General features: G+C 41.2%; 1 protein-coding gene across 6 annotated transcripts; it reads right to left on the reverse strand.

Annotated features, from left to right (window-relative positions):
* Positions 1-668: 668 nt before the first annotated feature.
* sec24c (SEC24 homolog C, COPII coat complex component) lies at positions 669-22,735 on the reverse strand. 6 transcript variants are annotated; one of them, XM_017681613.2, is made up of 25 exons: positions 22,513-22,735; positions 20,042-20,232; positions 19,217-19,303; positions 18,359-18,476; positions 16,781-16,953; positions 15,946-16,644; positions 12,043-12,185; positions 11,463-11,531; positions 9,998-10,109; positions 9,619-9,746; positions 8,620-8,758; positions 8,275-8,390; positions 8,027-8,151; positions 7,692-7,883; positions 7,514-7,607; positions 7,245-7,361; positions 6,913-7,083; positions 6,669-6,765; positions 6,385-6,530; positions 6,154-6,292; positions 5,888-6,006; positions 5,563-5,742; positions 4,211-4,402; positions 3,347-3,436; positions 669-3,162 (listed from the first exon to the last, which is right to left on the reverse strand). In XM_017681613.2, exons 2-25 carry the CDS (start codon positions 20,211-20,213, stop codon positions 3,022-3,024), a joined length of 3,759 nt encoding a protein of 1,252 aa, XP_017537102.1. In that variant the 5' UTR covers positions 20,214-20,232; positions 22,513-22,735; the 3' UTR covers positions 669-3,021. The 6 variants fall into 6 exon arrangements, with proteins under 6 accessions (XP_017537102.1, XP_017537103.1, XP_017537106.1 ...); XM_017681614.2 differs by having other exon boundaries at positions 3,022-3,162; positions 16,781-16,950; XM_017681617.2 differs by lacking the exon at positions 19,217-19,303 and having other exon boundaries at positions 3,022-3,162; positions 16,781-16,950.
* Positions 22,736-22,816: the final 81 nt, after the last annotated feature.

Here is a 22,816-nt window from a genome sequence, read left to right on the forward strand (position 1 = left end):
GACTCAAAAAGGACACAAAGGGTCCACCTTTGTCAGAAGCTTGGCTTTGATTGGCGCATGAGCTGTTTACGAGCCAACATCCCTAACTTAACCAGCCCTGGGGCAGGATGGTTGTGCAGTAGAAATTGAAATGGTGATTTAGCCACTGTGCGAAATAGCCCCTGGTATCCCTTTAGAGGCACAGAATGAAAGAGCCATGTTTGTGTCCGTGTGCGTGAAAGTGAGCATGTTACAGATGGGAAAACAAATAAGAGTATGAGCAGTCGAGCAGGTGTTTCATTTACTCAAACACTCCCTACAAGCAGAGAGATGGAGAGAGAGAGAGAGAGAGGGAGAGGGAAAGGGAGAGGGATTTATGAGTGGTAAGCCTCCACTTCAAAAAAATGAAGCATAACCTACATGATGTAATTGAAAAATACAGTTGGCAGAGTGTAATGTGCAGATATATGAGCGAGAAATGATCCATTGCAGCCACCAAACTGCATTACCTCTAAGACTCACTGGGGAAAGTTTCACTAAAAGCACTCTACCACAGTACAGGGACTTCCGAGGCCTTAAAAAAAAGCCTAGTGTGCAACTTCTAAAAACACACCAGAATACATCCTCAGCACTTCTGGTTTCAAAATAGCAATACTTTTATCAACACAATAAGGCAGTACACATTTGTGTAATATTCTAAAACAACCACTTTAATAGTTTGATATTCCAATTTTAAGGTCATTCCTGGGTCACACTTCTTTTGCAATGCCATGAGTGAAAGGATCAGAAGAGCACATACAAGTGAGAAACATACAAAGAGCAAACTCAGAAAGTGATTCATGAGGTGGTGCATACACTCAACCGCCTGCAGAAGCCATTATGTGACAAACAAAGCAACCAGTTTATTTGCAGTCAGATGGCAAAAATGGAACAGTAGATGTCAATTCTAAGCTTATGAACAGATAGTTGAATGACTGTGAGGTTCTGGTGAACAAAGCCAGGAACAGATAGAAGGGTTTGGAAAAAAAATACAAAAGAAAAGCAAAAGGACAAATAAAAGTCACTGTTTAAAGGCAGATCCCTCAGTTCTTCATATGTTTAAAGAATTTCACTGGGATGTGCCTTTGAACAACACAAATACAGGCAAGATTACAGTGGGTTAGATATCATTTAGAAGTTCTCTTAGACCCTCTCCAAATCTCACTTCACCAGGGCACAGGAGCAGTGAAAGTATTCTGGAAGACAAGGGAAGACTTAAAAACGAATACAAAGAAACAAAAACAGAACATCAAAAGAAAGACAGATAGAAAGAGGAAGTCTGAGATGGTGCAACACTCTCTGTCCTAGCCTTCACAGATATGATGGGCAGTTTTTTTTCTTTTTTAAAAATCACTAAACGCAGCCAACAAAGCACACTAATTGAGCGTAGTTTTTAAAATGTGATTTAATTCTGTACATGTAATAAATGTGATGACAAGGTATTCAGTGTTGATTGCTTTTCAGGTCACAATCCCGTATGTGCTTGACAACAGCGCTCACTTTGAAAACGGTTAAGAAATCACCCGTTCTAAATCACTCACTCCACTCTTGCCATATTCTTTCATTGTACAAAGATTTTGCTAGAAAGAAAGACAAAAGCAGGGCAGGCAAGTGCTCATGCTTAACTTTGCAGAAACCTGCACCAGACTGCACGTGCCCCAGGATTATAACCTTTCAAAACAGATTTAGAAAACAATATTAGATCAAAAACGAAACAGGATGATCAGGACATTTGTGGTTAACAGTGGATCATAAATCGAAACAGAAAGGAAAGAAATAAACAAAATCCAGACACCAGGAACAGTAAGGTATATTTTTGTTCCTGCTCTTTTAATATATGTCCAAATAGTGAAGCCTCGTTTGAAGACAGACTACTCATATGGACTACAATTCCCCATCCTCTTTTTTAGAAAAGCTCAACTGATGAATTCCCGTCCAGCTGGCTTATCTGAACTACAACGTGCGGCCCAGTCAGAGAGGTATCCAAAAGGGTCCATACCCTCTCCACAATAGGAGAATCCTTCATCCATTATCAGAGCGCGTACCACATCACAGCGCTATGTATGCCCACTTAACAGGAGGCCCAGGACAGATAATTTCTGTTCCCATTTAATTTAGATAACGCAGTTCCTCCATCCGCAGCTAAGCTGATGCATAGAATTTTAATAGTGAGTAATATCTCAAGAGTTAAGATGTTTGTATGGACAGTGAAGAGCACACTTAAAATACACTCAGCTTCCCATATAATCTATTAGTCAAAGGTTTCTTTTCACACTTTAAAAACAATAACGATTACAATGACTCGTAACAAAAAAAAAAAAAAAAAAAAAAAAACCACAACAGAACAGCAGGAGAGTGGGTGAGAAATGGGATCAGTAAGGCCATGGTTGAAGGAGAATAACGAACACAAGGATTAACTGAACAAAACAGTGATAACAATAAGTTATTTGGAAGGTTTCTTAAGGATCTCATTATGTTGTTTTAAGAATGTCTGGTTCAATCATTAATGCTGTCAGTTTCTTCACCCCCCAGCCCACCCTACCCCACCCACAGTACAGTGCCAGGGTCCCGCAACCCCAAATATCAACCTGTTCACAGTCCTAACACACAAACATGCACAAGCACACATTTTTGAAGCTCGTTTTAGCTCCAACCTCTTGATTGTTAATTTTGTACTTAATGGTACTTTTCTTGTTCTGAATAAAAGTGATCCTTATATCAGTTATGAGGAGGGGTGAATCAATCAAAACATCTCATACATAACTTATACACACACACGGACAAAGTCTCCTGAAACTTGCAACCTTCAGCAAAAACCATCCAGACCTCTAGTAGAGTCTAGCAGAGCATCCTTGCCTGATCCCAACAGGTGCCCCCCCCCCCTCACCCAGGAGAAGATTACATAAGAGGAGGAGATGATGATGGGAGGAGGAATTTAATTTATTATTATGTCAAATAAAAAGGATAAAGCGCATCCGAGTAAAAGTGTCGGGGGGAGCTCTCCTAGCTCAGGAGCTGGCGAATCTCCTTGTGCATGTGACACAAGAAGTCCACGTAAGACGCCCCACCACTGTTGTTTTTATCCTCCACAAGGAAGTGCTTAAAGATGAGCTCCAGTTTATCTTCCTGCTTTACCACCATCAGCTGAAACAAAGAGGACACGCAGTGAAGCACAGATAACAGGGAACAACAAACAAACAAACAAAGCCAGTAAGTAAGTAAGGGGGGGGCACAGAGCAAAAGGCAATGTGACTGAATGTGACAGACTGAAAAGCAGAGCACAATAACTGCACATAAGAAGCAGAAGGAAGCTGTTGACATATTTTACCTTCATGTAACGTGAGCGCTGTGCACGGAAAGACTCAACAATCTCCCTCACCCTCTTCGAGTAAGGATTATCCAAAATTGGCAAAGATGTCTAACAGTAAACATGAGAATGCAAGTATGAGATAGACAATATATACACACACAAAATACAAAAAAGCCATTTACACAGACAGGCCAATTCATCAATTATATCTCCATGGTTCTATATTTCTTGTCCATTCTATCAGTTCCACTTACCATACTGATGCACTTTGTAGTTCTACAGTTACAGCTACAAAGTTTGATTCACTGCCTACTTTGTTAGCTTCCATTTACCTTGTTCTTCAATGGTAAAGAACCCCATAGCACCACCACAGAACAGGTTTTATTTAGGTGGTGGCTCTCTTAGCTCTGCAGTGATACTGATGTAGTGGTGTTGGTGTGTGTTGCGCTGAACAGCTGCTGGAGTTTTTAAACACGGTGTCCACTCTATTAGACACACACAGTTTGTGTAAGTCATCCACTAGTACTTCATCAGCAGTCAAAGGATACTGTCCACAGTATGCCATTGGCTGGACAGTTTTAGTTTGGTGAGCCTGAGCCGCTTGTACCAGCGCAACACACACTAACACGCCACCATCATGTCAATGTCGCTGCATTCCTGAGAATGATCCAATACCCAAATAATACTTATCCTGTGGGAGTCCTGACCACTGAACAACAGTGTGAAAGGGGCATAAAGTATGCAAAGAAACAGATGGACTACAGATTACTACTGTAATTGTAGAACTATGAAATGCTCATATGGTAAGTGGAGCTGATATCACGGACAAGGAGGTATACGTAACAAAATGGTTGGTGTTTATTAGGTTATTACACGTCATACCATGTTGGAATCTATCTGGCCGAAGGCAGGAGTGCCAAATATGTTCTGAAGCAGCTCCTGCTGCGCATTGGCCCCCACCCAGAGGAAAAGGTTGAGTCCTGTCTCCAGCAGGTATATTCCTCCTTTAGACAGTCTCTCTTCAGAGTCCCGAATGGCCACTGGAAGAGTGTCGCACTCCACATCCAGCTTGTGCTACACACAGAGAGAAGATGGATGCCCATATTGATATATGTATCCGTAATCATCATTAAATGCTTCATTTAAATTAATTATTAATTAAATAATTAATTTAAATAAATTATGTTTAAATGTTTATATTAGTGCTGTCAAGGGAAAATTTTTAACGCGATGCATTACAAGATGACTAAATCAAGTATTTTTCTGACTTGACCCTTCTAACCATCCACAGTAGTGCAGGCTGACGCCCAGCTGCTTGTATGCTTTGTTACCAAGACAGAATCTGCAACTGCAGATTTCTCAGTCAAATGCAACTTTACAATGGATTTTAAATCAATACTCTCAGCACTTCCTGACGACTATGCTGGACAGGACTTGCAGGAGACCTACAGATAAATCAACTGGTAGCAAAATAATAATAATAATAATAATAATAATAATAAATCATCATCTCAATGGAAGGCTATCATTAACCACAATTAAAAACAAGCTCTAAGAACGAGAGAGGGCTATGACTGCTTAAACTTTATGCATTTTATACATACATATATACATCAACAGCAGTTAATAGTTTTACTGATTAACTATAGCATGTGTTGGATGAGAACTACAATAAATACTGAGCTGCCATGAGTAGAGGTTTAGAAATGGTCATAAGAAACCCCCGACAACAGTAAAATCACTACTTATTGAATTAATATGCCTTGTTCTTATTGTAATATTGGTGCTTGTCACAAATAAATGCTTATTCACAAGATAAACAGATATACTTGAATAGCTTTTGCACAGCTTTCTAAAATACTTTAACTGCACTTTAATGCAATTACCTACACAAAATAATAAGATTAATCACAATTAAGTATTTTAATGGTTCGATAGCTCTAGTACAAATGCATTACCGATTTATGTATTTCAGCATGTAAGTGTTCAACATTAAAATGCCAGCATCCTCAAAAAATTAATTCTAAATCAAAAAGTTTTTTAAAACTGATGGTATAGATCGTGGTTGCTATCATTTTCTGTTAGTATGTCCAAAACAGTAATGACAAAATAAACAGAATAGTAAGACAACAGTTCTTGACCAAAATGCTATGTTATACTGCTTGTAAAACACTCATTCTGTCTCCAGCATTTAGGCAAAAATGAAACTCATTTTGTGTGCACGCATATCTCACCACTGGAAGCAGTCGTGGGTAAAAGAACACATGGCTCTCTGCCACATCCATGGCGCTGACCAGCTGTCTCAGGTAGGCACGATCATCCAGGGAGACATCAGCTCCAGGGTGCAGAACATCACTCTTCAGTACACAGTTCAGATAAACAGGGAGCAGCTTCATACACTCCGGGAGGATCAGCTGCACACATCCAGACGTGAGATAATTAGAAAAAATGTTTATTTAAATTCTACTTTGCTCTGGTATGCTTGTCACAATTAGTCAATTCAGATCAAATAAAAATTCCACTATTAGTAGAAACAGCATGGAGTGCAGCTGAATTCACCTGTCCAGCAGAAGATGGGCTAGCACAGTTCTTGCGGTAGCATGCCAGGATTTGGGCGCACTGGTTCACTAGACTGTCCCGCACATTCTTCGTAGGGTTATTCAGTACACAGCGATATGCTATAAACACAAAAACAATTGATCAATAATTAAAATATCAATAAATAAATTAATTAATTAAACAAAAACCCACACAACTGTGCTGCAAAGTTCTTCAAGGAGTAGATCAGACATAATATTGGGATGACATGACATTGTCTCACTTACCGTACTTGGCGAAGAAGTTTATGATGGTATCTGTCTCACAGTTCCTGTAAAGGTCAGCCAGCTGGGCGCAGCAGTTAACTGCCATGTTGTGGATGCGTAGCCGCCGCTGACCACTACAGCTTGTGTATAGCACAGCACACTACAGACATACATAGAACAAATAATGGTCAGCAAAAGGTAAAAAAAAATGATTCAAGCTAGACGTTAACACCACGTTCCCTCGATACAAACCTGCATGAGTGCACCAGTCTCCTCACTGAGTTTGTCATCATGTCTGAACTCCACTGTGACAGTCTTGTCACAGTCTAGGCCTGCCAGCTCCACATCAGTGGTGTTGCTCATGTAGAACGAACCAAAAAAGTCTGTGGCCCGGATACCTGACAGAGCATAACCCAAAATTCGGTCTCAAAGTCTGCTCCAAACGTTCAACCCTTTCTGTGCATTGGCAAGTGGCCACCAGGCACTGTGCATTTTAGTTATAGCACAAAAGTACTGAAAAGCATATGTACACTCACCAGTGCTGGTGCGGACTCTCATCACTGCGTCAAAGCCCACCTTTTTCTGTATGTCTTTCCTCAAGTCGTTCAGGAACCGCTCCTGATCAGACTGGGCCTAATACACAAAGTTTCACAAATGACAAATGAAAATATGAAGTGTTTTATTATCCCACTCTCCAGACATGAAGAATACAGATACAGTACTTGTGTGATTTAGACCTACATAATGAAACCATTCATGAATCTGCAGTTACCCACTCACCTGGAAATAGGTGTATTTGTAGACAGAGCCACCTGTTGACGTGGGAACCACCCCTAACGTTGCCACATCCACATACTGATTAGGGAACAAGAAGAGATCCACACAGCAGCCTTGCGCCACACACTCCTTTGCCAAGTTAGCGTAGAAACTCACCTGGGGCTGGAATAATGACTGAGGAAAACAGTAGTGAAGAGTGAAATTTGAATTGATTTAAAAACACTTTCAAGGCATCATTTATTAAAAATATATTTTTTAAAAAAATCTAGTAATGCCAAGCAAAATTGTTTATGCCCATTTCATTTTAGACTTTAGTAAGTCTAAGAGGAACTTACCTTTTCTTTGTCTGTGCCCACTAGTTTTTTGTCCTCTCTGTTCTTCAGCTTGCCTGGCGCCTCAGCAATAGGGAGAGAGGTGTGGAAGACAAACAGCTTCCCAGCACAGTCTGCAGCCTAAGATAAAGAGACCAGCTCTCTTATAGCATTTTCATTTATATTATAAAAACATAGCAACCTTTCTGCTGCCCTGTAATGTGATTAATGTGAACAACCTATCAGACTAAACAACTGGTGTTTTAAAGCTACGTAGAGACAGCTGTAAATACCTTGAGAGCTTCCAGTCCTGCTTGGATAACAGGGCCAAACACTGTCTCGGTCTCCCGTGTGTCTGCAAACATGTCGGGTATCTGGTCCAGCAAACTGCAAATAGACAAAAAGATATTTATCAGTGAAAAATATTTATCATACTTCAATAATCCCTTTAAAAAATAAGGCCAAACCTACCTCTCAATCACAACTCTGGACTCTGAGACATTGACAAGGAATCCATCCAGTAGGGGTACAAACATGTCTGCCACATCTGAGACCACCATCATCTGAGGCTGGGCCAGAGAGGCCTTTACGTTATAGAAGTGCAGTACCTTGTTGTAGGTTGCAAACCCTACTCGTATATTGGACTGGACATCAGGGTTCTCTCTAAAGAAACACAACACAATATCAGATGCTGAGGTGTGTTAATAAAAGTGCTGATTCTGCTTTCTAATCTAATTGTTCAAAATACCGGCTATCAATCCAAAAAATAATATCAGAATTTTACACTAACTGCTATACGGCTGTACCTGGGCAAATAGTCCAACAAGGTCTTGAGCTCCTGGCACACAATTCTCACCATGCCATTTTTCACAGCATTGTATGACACATCAATCAAGAAGATGAAGGCAGGGGGCTGAGGAATCTTATTGTTCTATGAACAAAGAACAAGGAAGTAAGAAATTAACACAAACAAACAAAACTTCCAAACCTACTCTACTGTGTCTGTTTTGTGATCAGACCTCTTGAGGCCTGAAAAATGACTGGAAATGCACACCTTACAGTAGTCCACTGTGGCTAGGAACTCATAGCTGCCCAGGGAGAGTTCCGGTCGGTCATAGCAGTCTACGCGCTTCCCTGTGTGGTCCAGATGCTGGAAGTAATGGGGAGGCACTGTGACAAGAAACAGTTCAATAAATACAAGCGAGATCATATACAAAAAGAGCACACACCTCAACTACCCCTTTCAGGCAATCATGATGGGTCACACCTAAATCTCAGTCAAAGATGTCATTCAAAGTTCCATTCACACAGCATTGAAGGACAAAGTTCATGTTCAGGACATTAGCGTACTCTTACAGCACCTGATGACTAATAGGCCACAAAAAGCTGGCACACTCACCCTCTGTGACGCAGCTGCAGAAGCCACACTGGAAGCGCCGGCCACCCTCAATGAACTGCATGTAGGGACACATGTAGGCCTTACAACGATTACAGCGAATAGGGCCGCTTTCCCCATGGTCCACTATATATGGGGAATTCTGTAAAGGAAAATTATGAGGGGGTTAATTTTCTCATTGTTCACAAAGCTTTGGAAGTGGATTACCGAGTAGCAAAAACACAAATCTGATTAGTAGGTTTTTTTCTACAATGGATGTGTGAATAATTTAGGTTTGAGTATCAGTAAGAGTTAACAAACTAGCTGTTTAGTCAACTGCATGGAAGATGTCAGTAGTGCTTTAATCAGTGTACAATTCAATAAAGCAATAAGCCCCAACAGGCTGTGCATTACAGCGGTGTTATCATGGGTGTTGTTAGGCCCAATGCAAAGTCCTATGTGGAATTCAGATACATGTGTGCAATTCCATACTGGACATTCAGTTGAGATTCAGCCTGGTTTTAATACTGCTTAAAGCTGATTTAACTAAAACATGGACATTTGAAGCATGTTAATACATTTGAGTGACATCTTTACTTCTTATACTGCAGTTTCACATTGTATACAACATTAGTAAACTTAATGTAAAGCCTGAGAAAGCAAGTAATGGAGGCTGCCTGTTCAGATGACACAAACACCAGAACTAACAGGTGCAAAAGTAGATGGAAGTTACTCATCAAAATTTGTAGGCTTTCATGCTATTTTTTTTCTTCCTCAGTGAATGACATGTCAACACGTTAATTTGTCAAGTAACTTGTTAAAAACTTTTAGCTCTAGGTATCACTTGTTAGCCTAGTTGCTTCTCAATCAAGTCTTTAACAATTCAACAACTTGTATTTGGTAGTAACAATATTCTATAACTTACTATACTTAGAGAACCACACTTACTAGTATCTGAATACTGCTACCGTGTGGGAGAATACAATCGTATTTCAGACTTCGTGCAATAATGTAGTGTCTTACTTCATCTGGAGGCAGAGTAGCCAATGGTTTGATTACTGCAGCCAAGGGCACCTGGGACTGTTTGGCCATGTCTGATGTGCAGGGTATGTTATAGGCTGTACAGCGGATAAACCGTGGACTGGCATTCCCTGTAAACAAACAAAATACACCCCTTAACGTGTAAATGCGACAGAGTAAAAATGTTGATTACATGTTAAATCCAGCTGAATTAATCTTTATTCAAATCAAAAGGTGACAGCTGGGTTGAATACCACGCTACAGACACATGGTCTCACTGTGGTGCCATTTCAGAGAGTAATACAAAAGGACCATGGAGCAATGACCTGCAATAACCATGAAAAACTGATGAAGGTATAAGAGGTCTAATAAGATCTCTTACCTTGATCTTTAACATGAAAGTTAGTTGTGACAAGGGGTGGGGCTTGACCTCGGACCCCTGTAACAAAAGGCTCGCTGCCCTTGTTTGCTTTGTCATCCTCAATCACCTGAATCTGAGAGAACAAATACAATGAAACAGTAAGTCGTTAATCCAAAATTCATATTAACACACAAACTGCTTCCCAAAGAATATAATCACATCTACATTTCACTGTAGGATTAAATTAATGTTTAGATGTGTGATCATGCCAAAAAAAGAAAAGTAAACCACTGTCATTCACTTAGCTAGAGGGCAAGTCATGTAAAGGCTGAAACAAGCTAGCATGCAAGGAGACAGGAAAGGGCAAGACTGAGACAATACCAATGACCTGCTACATGTGACAAACACCATTAAGACGATATGCAATATTCATAGGGTGTTTTCCCACTATACATCAAATACCAGAAGTGACCCTGAAAGGAATCGAGACCAATTTTTCTAGTTCTAGATCTTTTCCACCTGCGTGAAAGAAAACTGGACCCGTTATATTAACCATAATTAACTACTGGTTTTTGTTCATTTTACGCCACACTAAACCATCTAATTTGGCTAATTAGCTAGGCAGCTTAACTTGGCTGACATGAAATGTTACACTGCACTGTTCTACATGGACACTCAAATGTCTATATTTACACACTTACAAAATCACGCAAACTTCTAACTCCTAAGAGCTTTAGCTTAACATTAGTTGTAGTTCTACTCATGAGGGTTTATAACACAGAATCATAGGTAGAATTAAACGAAGCTTAAGCATAAATGCTAACGGTGTTAGCATAATCACTACCTACTTAGCAAACATTTTACAAAGTATTAATTCTAAAAAAAAAAATAACATTTGACATCACTACACCATTCTAGTTTTCATTTTGGTGTACTTTTTGGTGACTTAGTGTTTGGAGACATATTCACCTGGAAGAGAAAAGAATTTGCTAACTTATCAAGGACAAAGGAAAACACTAGTACCATCAGACCAATGATAATCTTAAAAAGGTATCAAAAAGACAAACTGGAACATCCAATGGCAAAATGCTGGATCAGGTACTTTGTGCAGTGGAAAAACGCCCCTCATGCTTGAAATTCAACTGGTCGCAACAATCCTGTAAGCAATTAGCTGAACATGTTTACCCTAAAATGACATCTATACACAAGCTTGCACTGGCTGGATAAAAACTGAGCTGGCCCAAAAATGGTTGCCAATCATGGAGTAATTTGAAATTCTATGATCATCTTTGAGCTCAATTCATAATTTAATACATCTACAATGATTTAACTATCTATTTAAACAACTTATGTGAAAACACAAACCAAAATCTAATTGGAGTCATTGGTATTACAGACAGTTGAGCTGGGATAGGAATGAGTACTGAGGAAAGTGATTAGGGTTAGTGCAACAAGAGAGAAATGCAGAGAGAGACAGGGCACTTACTGGGCTGGGAATAGCGTCTGGGTCTATTCTATGTCTTGTTTTCTGCACAGGCGGTATGTCAGAGGCTTGCTTTATATTTTAACAATTTAGTCCAGCAAATTAAAGAGAGAAAAGAAAAGCAAAAAAAAAAGAAAAAAGAAAAAGAGCAGAGAAAAAAGACGAAAAACAGAAGTGTTACCTCTGCTTTTAAGTTTAGAATTACGATGATTAATCACATTATTTAGCAATTCCACTGAACATGGATGCAGATATTGCCAGCAACACATGCAATATTCAAGCAGAGCTTTTTGTAGCCTTGACAGACACGAAATCTTCTTATGCCATCTATGTTAACCCGCCATAGTGCATGCATATCAGACACAGGAGACTCCAGAGAATGGCCTTGCTTACACAAACCACTGCATATTTTAACTGATTACAATCATTAACACACATTTATATAACTGAATTGGACTGTATATGTACAAATAAGAAGAGAATAGAAAAGTGAAGTAAACTGAAGTCTAAAAAGACAAAGGATGTGCAACATGTTAAAAAAAAGACGCGTAAAAACTAATCAGAAGATGTAATCTGTATGTACCGGGCTAGGGATGGAGTCAGGGTCGAGTCTTTTCGGTGCAGGAGGTGCAGGAGCTTGCGCAGGAGGCGCAGCTCCATAGCTCTGCTGCCCAGGATATGGTCCAGCATAGCCAGGCTGTGGACCCCTCACCTGCCCAAAAGCACCTGTCCCACAAAAAGCATACACATACTTCACTACCACAGAGAGGAGAGAATATTTACAACAAATTCACAATAGGTCAGGCTTATGATTATGGCTTACTATAACAAATTATTTTTAAGCATTTGAAACATCTTCATACTTGCTTTAAGGTTTTTATCATTATAATCATTAGAATGATAATGACACCAAACATGAATTAGATGTTTAAAAAAAAAAAAAAAAAAAAAAAAAAAAAAAAAAAAAATAGTAAAGCACCAAAACCACAATCCTGGGCTTCAATTCAGCAAATACAGGGCTGTAACATGAAACCAAAAAAAGGCTGACAATAAATTAGCTTATGTAAAATAAACTATTACAGTATGTGTCACAAACATTCTCAACAAAAGTGTGCAGATGATCAGCCAAGGCAATGACTGGTTATTTTTCAGTTATACACTGCTCAAAAAAATAAAGGGAACACTTAAACAATACAATGTAACTCCAAGTAAATCAAACTGTCCACTTAGGAAGCAACACTGATTGACAATCAATTTCACATGCTGTTGTGCAAATGAAATAGACAACAGGTGGAAATTATTGGCAATTAGCAAGACACACTCAATAAAGGAGTGGTTCTGCAGGTGGGGACCACAGACCACTTCTCAGTACCTTTCTGCTTTCTGGCTGATGTTTTGGTCACTTTTGAATGTTGGTAGTGCTTTCACACTCGGGGTAGCATGAGACGGACTCTACAACCCACACAAGAGGCTCAGGTAGTGCAGCTCATCCAGGATGGCACATCAATGCGAGCTGTGGCAAGAAGGTTTGCTGTGTCTGTCAGCGTAGTGTCCAGAACCTGGAGGCGCTACCAGGAGACAGGCCAGTACACCAGGAGATGTGGAGGAGGCCGTAGGAGGGCAAGAACCCAGCAGCAGGACCGCTACCTCCGCCTTTGTGCAAGAAGGAACAGGAGGAGCACTGCCAGAGCCCTGCAAAATGACCTCCAGCAGGCCACAAATGTGCATGTGTCTGCACAAACGGTTAGAACCCGACTCCATGAGGATGGTATGAGGGCCCGATGTCCACAGATGGGGGTTGCGCGCACAGCCCAACACCGTGCAGGATGCTTGGCATTTGCCAGAGAACACCAGGATTGGCAAATTCGCCACTGGTACCCTGTGCTCTTCACAGATGAAAGCAGGTTCACACTGAGCACATGTGACAGACGTGAGAGTCTGGAGACGCCGTGGAGAGCAATCTGCTGCCTGCAACATCCTTCAGCATGACCGGTTTGGCAGTGGGTCAGTAATGGTGTGGGGTGGCATTTCTTTGGAGGGCCGCACAACCCTCCATGTGCTCGCCAGAGGTAGCCTGACTGCCATTAAGTACTGAGATGAGATTCTCAGACCCCTTGTGAGACCATATGCTGGTGTGGTTGGCCCTGGGTTCCTCCTAATGCAGGACAATGCTAGATCTCATGTGGCTGGAGTGTGTCAGCAGTTCCTCCAAGATGAAGGCATTGAATCTATGGACTGGCCCGCCCGTTCCCCAGACCTGAATCCAATTGAGCACATCTGAGATATCATGTCTCGCTCCATCCACCAACTCCACGTTGCACCACAGACTGTCCAGGAGTTGGCGGATGCTTTAGTCCAGGTCTGGGAGGAGATCCCTCAGGAGACCATCCGCCACCTTATCAGGAGCATGCCCAGGCGTTGTAGGGAGGTCATACAGGCACGTGGAGGCCACACACACACACACACACACACACACACACGCACACACAATACTGAGCCTCATTTTGACTTGTTTTAAGGACATTACATCAAAGTTGGATCAGCCAGTAGTGTGTTTTTCCACTTTAATTTTGACTGTGACTCCAAATCCAGGCCTCCATTGGTTAATAAATTTGATTTCCATTGATGATTTTTGTGTTTTTGTTGTCAGCACATTCAACTTTGTACAGAACGAAGTATTCACTGAGAATATTTCATTCATTCAGATCTAGGATGTGTTATTTGAGTGTTCCCTCTATTTTTTTGAGCAGTGTACTTCGCACTTTGGTACTGTTTGAATTTATTTATGATTTAAAAACTGCGGCTACAGCTGTCTTTTGCTGCATTCTGCATATTGATCGCAAAGTCATGTTTTCAAGAGGTGTCAAACTCGTAGGAGTTCTTGGGTAGGGTACTTTCTCTTGATATTTGGCATGAACAGTGCTTACAAATCACTCATGTAAGGTTGCTCATAGCAACCATGAAACGGTTCCACACAGCCGACATTTTCACTGTGCTGTGCTCAAACTATTTGACTCTACACTATATTTCCAAAAGTATTTGCTCGCTTGCCTTCACACGCATACAAACTTGAGTGACATCCCATTCTTAATCTATAAGGTTTAATATGATGTCGGCCAATGCTTTGCAGCAATAACAGCATCAACTCTTCTGGGAAGGCTTTCCAGAAGGTTTAGCAGTCTGTTTATGGGAATTTTTGATCATTCTTCCAGAAGTGCATTTGTGAGTTCAGACACTGATGTTGGACGAGAACGCCTGCCTCACAGTTTCTGCTCTAATTCATCCCAAAGGTGTTCTATCGGGTTGAGGTCAGGACTCTGCACAGGCCTGTCAAATTCTTCCATACCAAACTCGCTTATCCATGTCTTTATGGACCTTGCTTGCTCACCAGTGCATAAGTCATGTTGGAAGAGGAAGGGGCCGTCCCTAAAACTGTTCCCACAAAGTTGGGAGCATGAAATTGTCCAAAATCTCTTGGTCTGCTGAAGCATTAAGAGTTCCTTTCACTGGAACTAAGGGGCCAAGCCCAATTCCTGAAAAACCCCACACCATAATCCCCCCTCCACCAAACTTTACACTTGCAGTCAGACAAGTACTGTTCTCTTGGCAACCACCAAATCCAGACTTGTCCATCGGATTGCCAGATGGCGAAGCATGATTCGTCACTCCAGAAAACACGTCTCAACTGCTCTCAAGTACAGGCTGAGTTGCTATCGTTCCCAATCACTTCCACTTTGTTATGATACCACTGACAGTTGACTGTGGAATACTTAGTAGTGAGGAAGTTTCACAACTGGACTTGCACAGGTGGCATCCTATCATGTTACCATACTGGAATTCACTGAGCTCCTGAGAGTAACCCATTCTTTCATAAATGTTTGTAGAAGTAGTCTGCATGCCTAGATGTTTGGTTTTATGCACATTTGGCCTTGGAAGTGATTGGAACACCCGAATTCAATTATTTGGATGGGTGAGTGAACACTTTTGGAATTATAGTGTATGTGCCCTGATGGGCCATGAAAACAGAGGGAAGAAAGAGAATTTCTAACTACTATTTCTCATTTACAGTACCATTAAAATTATTTGTGAAATCTTAGAGATTGACATATCATTGAAAGCCTATTTAATTTTTTTTTCCAGGTCAAGGTTTCTTACTATTTTTCCTCCTTCAGCTATCAGTACTAACTCTTTTAGGCTGAGCATTTAAGAACCCCTTTTATGACCAAGACTACTGCAGTTACATAATTTTCTTTAAATTTGACAGAAACAGGTTCAGTTAAACAATGTGTTTGGACTGGTGGCTGCTGGTGTTAAAAGATAATTCATTAACATAACAAAAAGACACATATGGTGTTGACAGTTAGACAGTCAGAAAGAGGAGACAAAAGAAATATAATCTTTAGCATTTAAGACCAGCAGCAAATGTTAAGCATTTAAACTCAACCTTGGCTTCCAGATAGACAACACGAATATCTACAATACTCACCATTCTGCTGAGGTGGATAGCCCTGCATCCCTGGCTGTGGTGGTGGTCCTGCCATACCTGGAACAGGGGGCCCAGCTAGCATACCAGGCTGTGGGGGAGCTACATGGTTTGCTTGGGACATCGGAGGCCCCTGAGAGGCCAGAGGGGGACCCTGTATACCTGGGTGTGGAGGCCTGGGAGGAGCACCTCCTTGGGGTGGAAATCCAGCAGCACTAGTCGGTGGAGGAGGAGGTCCTGAATGGAAAGAGGAGGGCTGGGACACTGGAGGCTGTTGCATGGGTGGTCCAGTATACTGAGTTGGGGTAGAGGTGGGTGGGGGTCCTCCAGGGAATGCAGCAGGCTGGGAAGTGGGAGGTGCTGCCCTGGGATGAGATGCCTGCACAGGGGGAGGTGGGCCTCCATATGACGCAGGAGGAACCTGTGGCGGAGCCGAAGAAAATGGAGGCTGCGAAGGAGGAGGAGCTTGAGGGAAAGTCTGCTGAGAGGCAAGAGGAGGACCAGGAGGCTGGGTGGGACCAGGTGCAGAGAAAGGTGGGGCTGCAGTTGGGAAAGGCTGCTGAGGAGGAGCCCCATAGTAGGGCTGAGGTGTACCCTCAGTTGATGGGGGCTGTGTAGGAACAGTAGATGTGGGGGCAAAAGAAGAAGGAGCTGAAGGTGTATAAGCAGCAGAGACAGAAGGCTGGGAGACTGTGGGAGGAGCTTAAAAAGAAACAAAAAAAAAAAAAAAAAAAAAAAAAAAACAAACAATGAATGATGGTTCTTTATAGGATGAGAGAAAATGTTGCTTTGCTCAAACAATCCTATATATCTTACTATTTAGTCAAAAAATATTTACCATAGCCTGGGCCAGCAGGAGAAGGTACAGTAGACCCAACCTGCATGCTTGCCATTTGAGTAGTCATCTGCTGCATACTGGTTGGTGGTGCTCCAAATTGCTGGTTATATGGAGGTTGGGGACCAGAGAGGTTCATCGCTCCTTGACTGTATGGCTGAGACACTGGTGGTCTACTGGTGGAAGGGGGGCAATACATGGTTTAGAAACTGCATAGCATGCAACCTGAGCCTTAATGTGCTACAAGAATGAATCTGCTTGGATAGCCAGTGTTTGTTATAATGCCTCTTGAACTGGAATCAAATTTCTATTTATGCTGCCATGGAGATCAAATTTCTATTTGTCTTCCATTTGAAAATGAGAACATGTACATTAACAGACACAACACTGACAAATGTAGGATAACACAATTATGCATCAGTTTTCTAATAATGCTGAATAAATTTCACTCCACATAGAATCTACAACAGGTATGTATTATAAGGACAAACACATACAGACAGACTGCACAAAAAGAAGGGGAAAACTGATCTTGCAAATGTGAAAAACTTGACACGACACTTTAACCAGCACAAATGTTTTAGACTAAGTGTTGGGGAAAATATAAACTGTTCTACTGAAGTTCTGGCTGCAGCTCATCTCAAGGCTGCTTGACAAACTTTCCGACTCGCTCTGTAGCCTAGACACAAAAGAATTACAACTTGCATGACATATTACAATATTTAAGTACTATTTAGATCTGTTCAGATCTCAACACACATGCATATTTATCTTATACTGATCAATTCGTGGGCTGGAGGTTAGGGATCCAGCCTCATGACCGGAAGGTCACCGGTTCGATCCCCAGAGCCGACAGCACATGACTGAGGTGTCCTTGAGCAAGACACCTAACCCCCAACTGCTCCCTGGGCGCTGCGGATTGGGCTGCCCACCGGTCCGGGCAAGTGTGCTCACTGCCCCCTAGTGTGTGTGTGCTCACTAGTGTGTATGTGGTGTTTCACTTCACGGATGGGTTAAATGCGGAGTTGAAATTTCCCCGTTGTGGGACTAATAAGGGTCTCTTAATTTAATTTAATTTAATTAATAGAGAATTTAGAGCATTTTATGTACAACCTAAATGGAACAACAAAAAGTTACCTACAGGTACATAGCATAAGTTGTAATTAACAAGTAGTCAAAACTTGCATGAAACCAAAAGAAAACATCTAAATGCAACTTCAAACAAATGTAACAAACTTTGCTACCCAACTAGTAAATTAATAAGAGTATGTGTCTTTTTGCACTGTCAAGGCACATGACTGGAACTGAAGATCATAACTGATATTTACTCCTAACAAGCAAACGGCAAAAGACCAATTTACTTTTATTGTGGCTGACTGGTGTGATTTTATGACAATGTGAGCCAGTCAAGTACATGTGCTGCGTATGAATGCATCTACTAGTCTGTTGGGCCTACCTACTAGCACATGTTTTTCATATCCTTCTGCATTCATTAAAGACATTTCACCTCTGTATGAATGTGCCCTACCAGGGAGACCAAGTTTGAAAAAGTAAGCTGTCAGAAGTGCACTAAACACTGACCTCTGTGGTGGGGCACCCAAAGGTGGTGGTCCGTTCTGTATGTCACCCTGTCCAAACTGTGAATATGCCTGAGCAGCAGACACTGGGGGTGCCCCGGAGGTGGGGGGCCCTCTCATACCTGCCGGTTAAGAGTGGTTATGATTTAGAACAAATCTTCTCACAACATGTTGACTGCCTATAGTCATTATACACATTTCTTATATCACAGCAAATGGCAGCATAAAGCTAAATATTCCACACTGGCACTATAGTCATGCAATATAACAAATCAAATATTAAAAAAATGAATTTTTTTTTTTTTTCATTCAAATTAGTTTGCCTGCAGGGTACAAGAAAAACCCAATTACAAGACATCATGACAATGGGCCTCATTACCCAACCATTCTTAGGAGGAAATTTCTTCTAAAAACTCATTTACACAGTTCTTGATGAAGAATCTGACATTCATTAATGCTTTCTTATTTGGGACTTGTTCTTAGGTAAGAACAAAATCTAAACACACTCAAGAGCACAAAAGCGTGAAAAATTCTGTGGTTTAAGAACACATAAATCTGACTTTTTCTTGGGTCCCTTCTTGAGAACAAATGTAAATAAATTTAGGAAGACGTTGAGGCCCATTGTCATTGACTTTACGAGGCATCATTTTGAAAGAAGAAAAGAAAATGCCATTCAGGGACGTTGTGTATAACTGACTGACTGTGTCTGCCACAGTATAAGGACACTGGGCTATGACAGGATCCTGCTGTCTCTGGGAGCCTGCAGGTAAGGCATATCCCAGCTGTCCAGCACTCTACTGTCACTATGAACCACAGGGAACAGGGAGGAGGACAGGCTGCCAAGCAGAATTAAACCAGTTACCTAAGTCAAGAGGAGAGGAAGAGGACAGGTCAGAGACTAAGTTTGCTGCAAGAGCCTTAGAGGGAAAGCTTGCATAAGGAGAATATCCTGAAATACAAAAGAGAGAAAGCAGTGAAAAAAATGGGAAATGCAAGAAAACAGGATACAGGAGCCAGGGGGCATGGGTGGGAATGATTCACACTTGACTGGCGTTTCCTCATTTTACTGCATAGAACCACACCAGACCTGAGGCACTGTGACTGTTTATGAATAACTACTAATGAGATTTGCAGGGCTTTTTTTTGGGGATTCTTTAATTGAAAATTATGTTTGATGTCACAGAGGTCACCACAGTCAACTTCCTACGGACTTCAGTTCCAAGGCAACTCTACCAAGCATGATCCAGCTAATCCACTTCTACTGACACGCAGAGAGTACTAAATCAGAGTGGCCAACATGGGGGGGTGAGAACTCATGATGACACAAGTTTACATATCACAATATTTTGTTAGTTTTGGAAAATATGGTCTTGTTTTAAAAAGCTATGAAAGAGCATCAATCAATGTTAGTGCTTCTTCTTCACAGGCTCTCCATACATTGTTTAAGGCAAGAGTACACCAATGGAGCACACATGAACAAACACAATGTTTGGTTCATATGCCATTCAGTCAATCTTTGACACGTTCAGTCTTTCAGTGGTCTAAAACTATGATATGCCTGATATTACTGTGACAGTAATGAAAGTAAATGTCTGAGAGCAGGACTGGTGAAATGTAATGATTTATGTAGCGACTGGTACCTAGTCATAGGAAGTATACACAGATCTTGACAGTTACATATAATCACCTTGAGGTGGGCCTGGTTGATAGGCAGATGCAGGGCCATTGTATGGTGCGTATGGTGCTGGATAACCCCCTGGCACGTGCTGGCCCCCATAGCCAGACTGGGGGTAGCCCTGGTAGCCAGGCTGCGGCTGCCCATAAGGAGAGGCCATGTGAGGTTGCTGGTTAACATTCATTTTCAGTTCATCCCTAAATCTGAAAAGAAAAAAAAAAAAAAAGCAGGTCAAGCAACTAGTTAAGTACTACTTTGTTAACATTGTAGACCCGTTATACTTGACTTTCATGTTTCAACTCATGACTAACAGATCAGCACTCTTACGCCAAGCTGAAATTCACCCATGTGAACATGTAAATTATTTAATCAATCACAGCTTCAGCATATCTTAACATAGCCCAAGCAGGTGGCACTGAGGCAAGTTATTTTCATAAAAAAAAAATTATTCATTAATATTCAAGGAATATTAATCCATTGCATAATATTCCAGGTAGCAAGGAATATTAATCCATTGCATGGATATTAAGCAGTAATGATACAGCCTACCACACTCCAAAGACCAAACCAGAAAGAAACCCTGTATGCAGAGTATACACATGCAATACCATCATTTCGGTTGGACACAGACAAAAGTAAGGAAGCACCAATTATGTACCAATACCGATATCTGATATTCTTCATACATACATCTGTCAATGCCAGTCTCGAAACATAAACATTTAAAATATATAACTAACTGGTACTAGCTCTACCAGTATTAGGATTACAGAGAAAATAATGTTTATTTCTACAGAGTTACACAAGTAGTAAAATTAACAAAAAAGCACAGATCTTGGTATAGATGTCCAGTACGATAAATACAGTAAATATCAATTTTAAGTACTGGTCAAATCTAAAACATTTCTCAGATGCCAATTTTTTAAATCTGATTTTTATATATTTTATTATCATTATACATCCGTAGACAAAAGGACTCCAACGTCTCTAAAATAAAAATTTGGTATGTAATTGTAGGTGTAAAAACACTTTAACCATCCAAATTGTGAATGAAAGTAAAAAACAGAAGTTGAAGATTACAGACTGGGCCTAAATGTACAATGGACAAGAAAGCCAAATGTAGTTGTGTAAAGTTAATATAACTTGACTCTTAAAGCTTCACAGCCAATCTGAGAGTTGTATAATAGCTACAGCCAACAAACCCACTCGTGCCAAAATACAATGCAACGCCGTTTGGTCTTAAGTGTTTCCCACATAGTTCTATTTTCGCATTAAATGAGAACTCTTACTGCTCGTATTAATCAACGTATAGTTTTGGAAAGATAATGACTGTATAAGGGGCTAACAGTAGCCCCGTACACAGAGGCCTTGTACGTTCAGTTGCTACAAAGTGCATAGGTGGACTTTGTGAAGGGTATAAAATGATTAAATCTCTTGCGTCAGAAATCTTCAATGCTTTGTGAACTGGGAAATACCAACAAAATGAACAAGCGCAGTACGGGAGTTTCATAGCAGGTAATATCAGCACTAGCACAACATAGACTTTTAAATAATTGAATGAAACCGACACCGTAACTGTATAACTTTCAGCGTGTGTAACGCTTTGGCGACAGTATCAGCTGGTTAACGCTAACACACTGACGGAGGCCGGTTAAATGTCCCAACAGTTTAATAAATTTCGCTCGTCTGCGGCTAATAAGAGCAAGTTTCGCGGAAAGGCCGTAGAGTACAACAGCTAGCCGCCTTTCATGATCAGTAGCAACGACAGGTTAAAGTTGATTATGTAACACACACCGTTTACACTCAATACGCGTTACCAAATACATACTGAGGTTAACGGCATTCGTGTAACTTTGCTAACCTATCTTACTCAACAAGAATAGATGCGTTAGCTTGTAGCCAACCTACCCATCTCTAGCTGGGTCACTGCAGGGCGCTGTTAGCCAATTACGCTTCCAATGTAGGAACTTAGCCAGGTAGCTAGCTCTGCTAACGCCGTGTCTTCTACAACAACTTGGCAGGCTAGCTAACACAGTTTCCTAAATCTAGATGGCAAACCAGCACTGGCACACAAGTACATACTAACCATGACGTAAACTAAGCTATTTACTAGAACGACTAGTAAAAATGATCGAAACCGGGTACAAATATTACTGGGCCGTAAAATGAAATGTACACAGCTAGGTTAACTCACAACTCACTTTGTTGCTATCTTGCTAACGTTATCAAACAATATAAATTCTCTGAGTCAGGTAGGTTGTCAAGCCTACCACATCTTAGAAAATTAGCTAGGTTAGCCGTACTGCTAAATGACATCTGACAGGAATCAAATTATGCCAGATGAGGACGAAACTACCCGGCGATCATCAACGTTCTCGCTAGCAAGCAGAATAGCAACCAATCCCAACATAACACAGCTCCAAAGCTAACACAGCATAGCGAGTCAGTTAGCTCCGAATTAGCAACTGCCACTAACCACTTACCTCCAAAACAGACAGATACACAAACGAAAACGCCAGCAGGACAACTGCTCCTTTTTTCCAGTCAATCGACAAAGGCGGCAGCGGTTCTTCTACAAAAAGAAGGGCACAAACGTCGTCTTCCCGAAGCGGTCTCGCCGTTAGCCGTCGTTAATCCCTCTTCCACCTCCTCGGTGTCTCCGCTACAGCAGTGACATTCGCACCGGATCCACAGCAACTTTGTGCCACGTCCACATCCGGGCTGCGAATGGTTGCCCACTTGTTCCCTAACTAGTACTCTTGCTTGTCGGACTGCAGACCTCTCTCC

Source organism: Pygocentrus nattereri, chromosome 13, assembly GCF_015220715.1.
Source record: "Pygocentrus nattereri isolate fPygNat1 chromosome 13, fPygNat1.pri, whole genome shotgun sequence".
Taxonomy (NCBI): domain Eukaryota; kingdom Metazoa; phylum Chordata; class Actinopteri; order Characiformes; family Serrasalmidae; genus Pygocentrus; species Pygocentrus nattereri.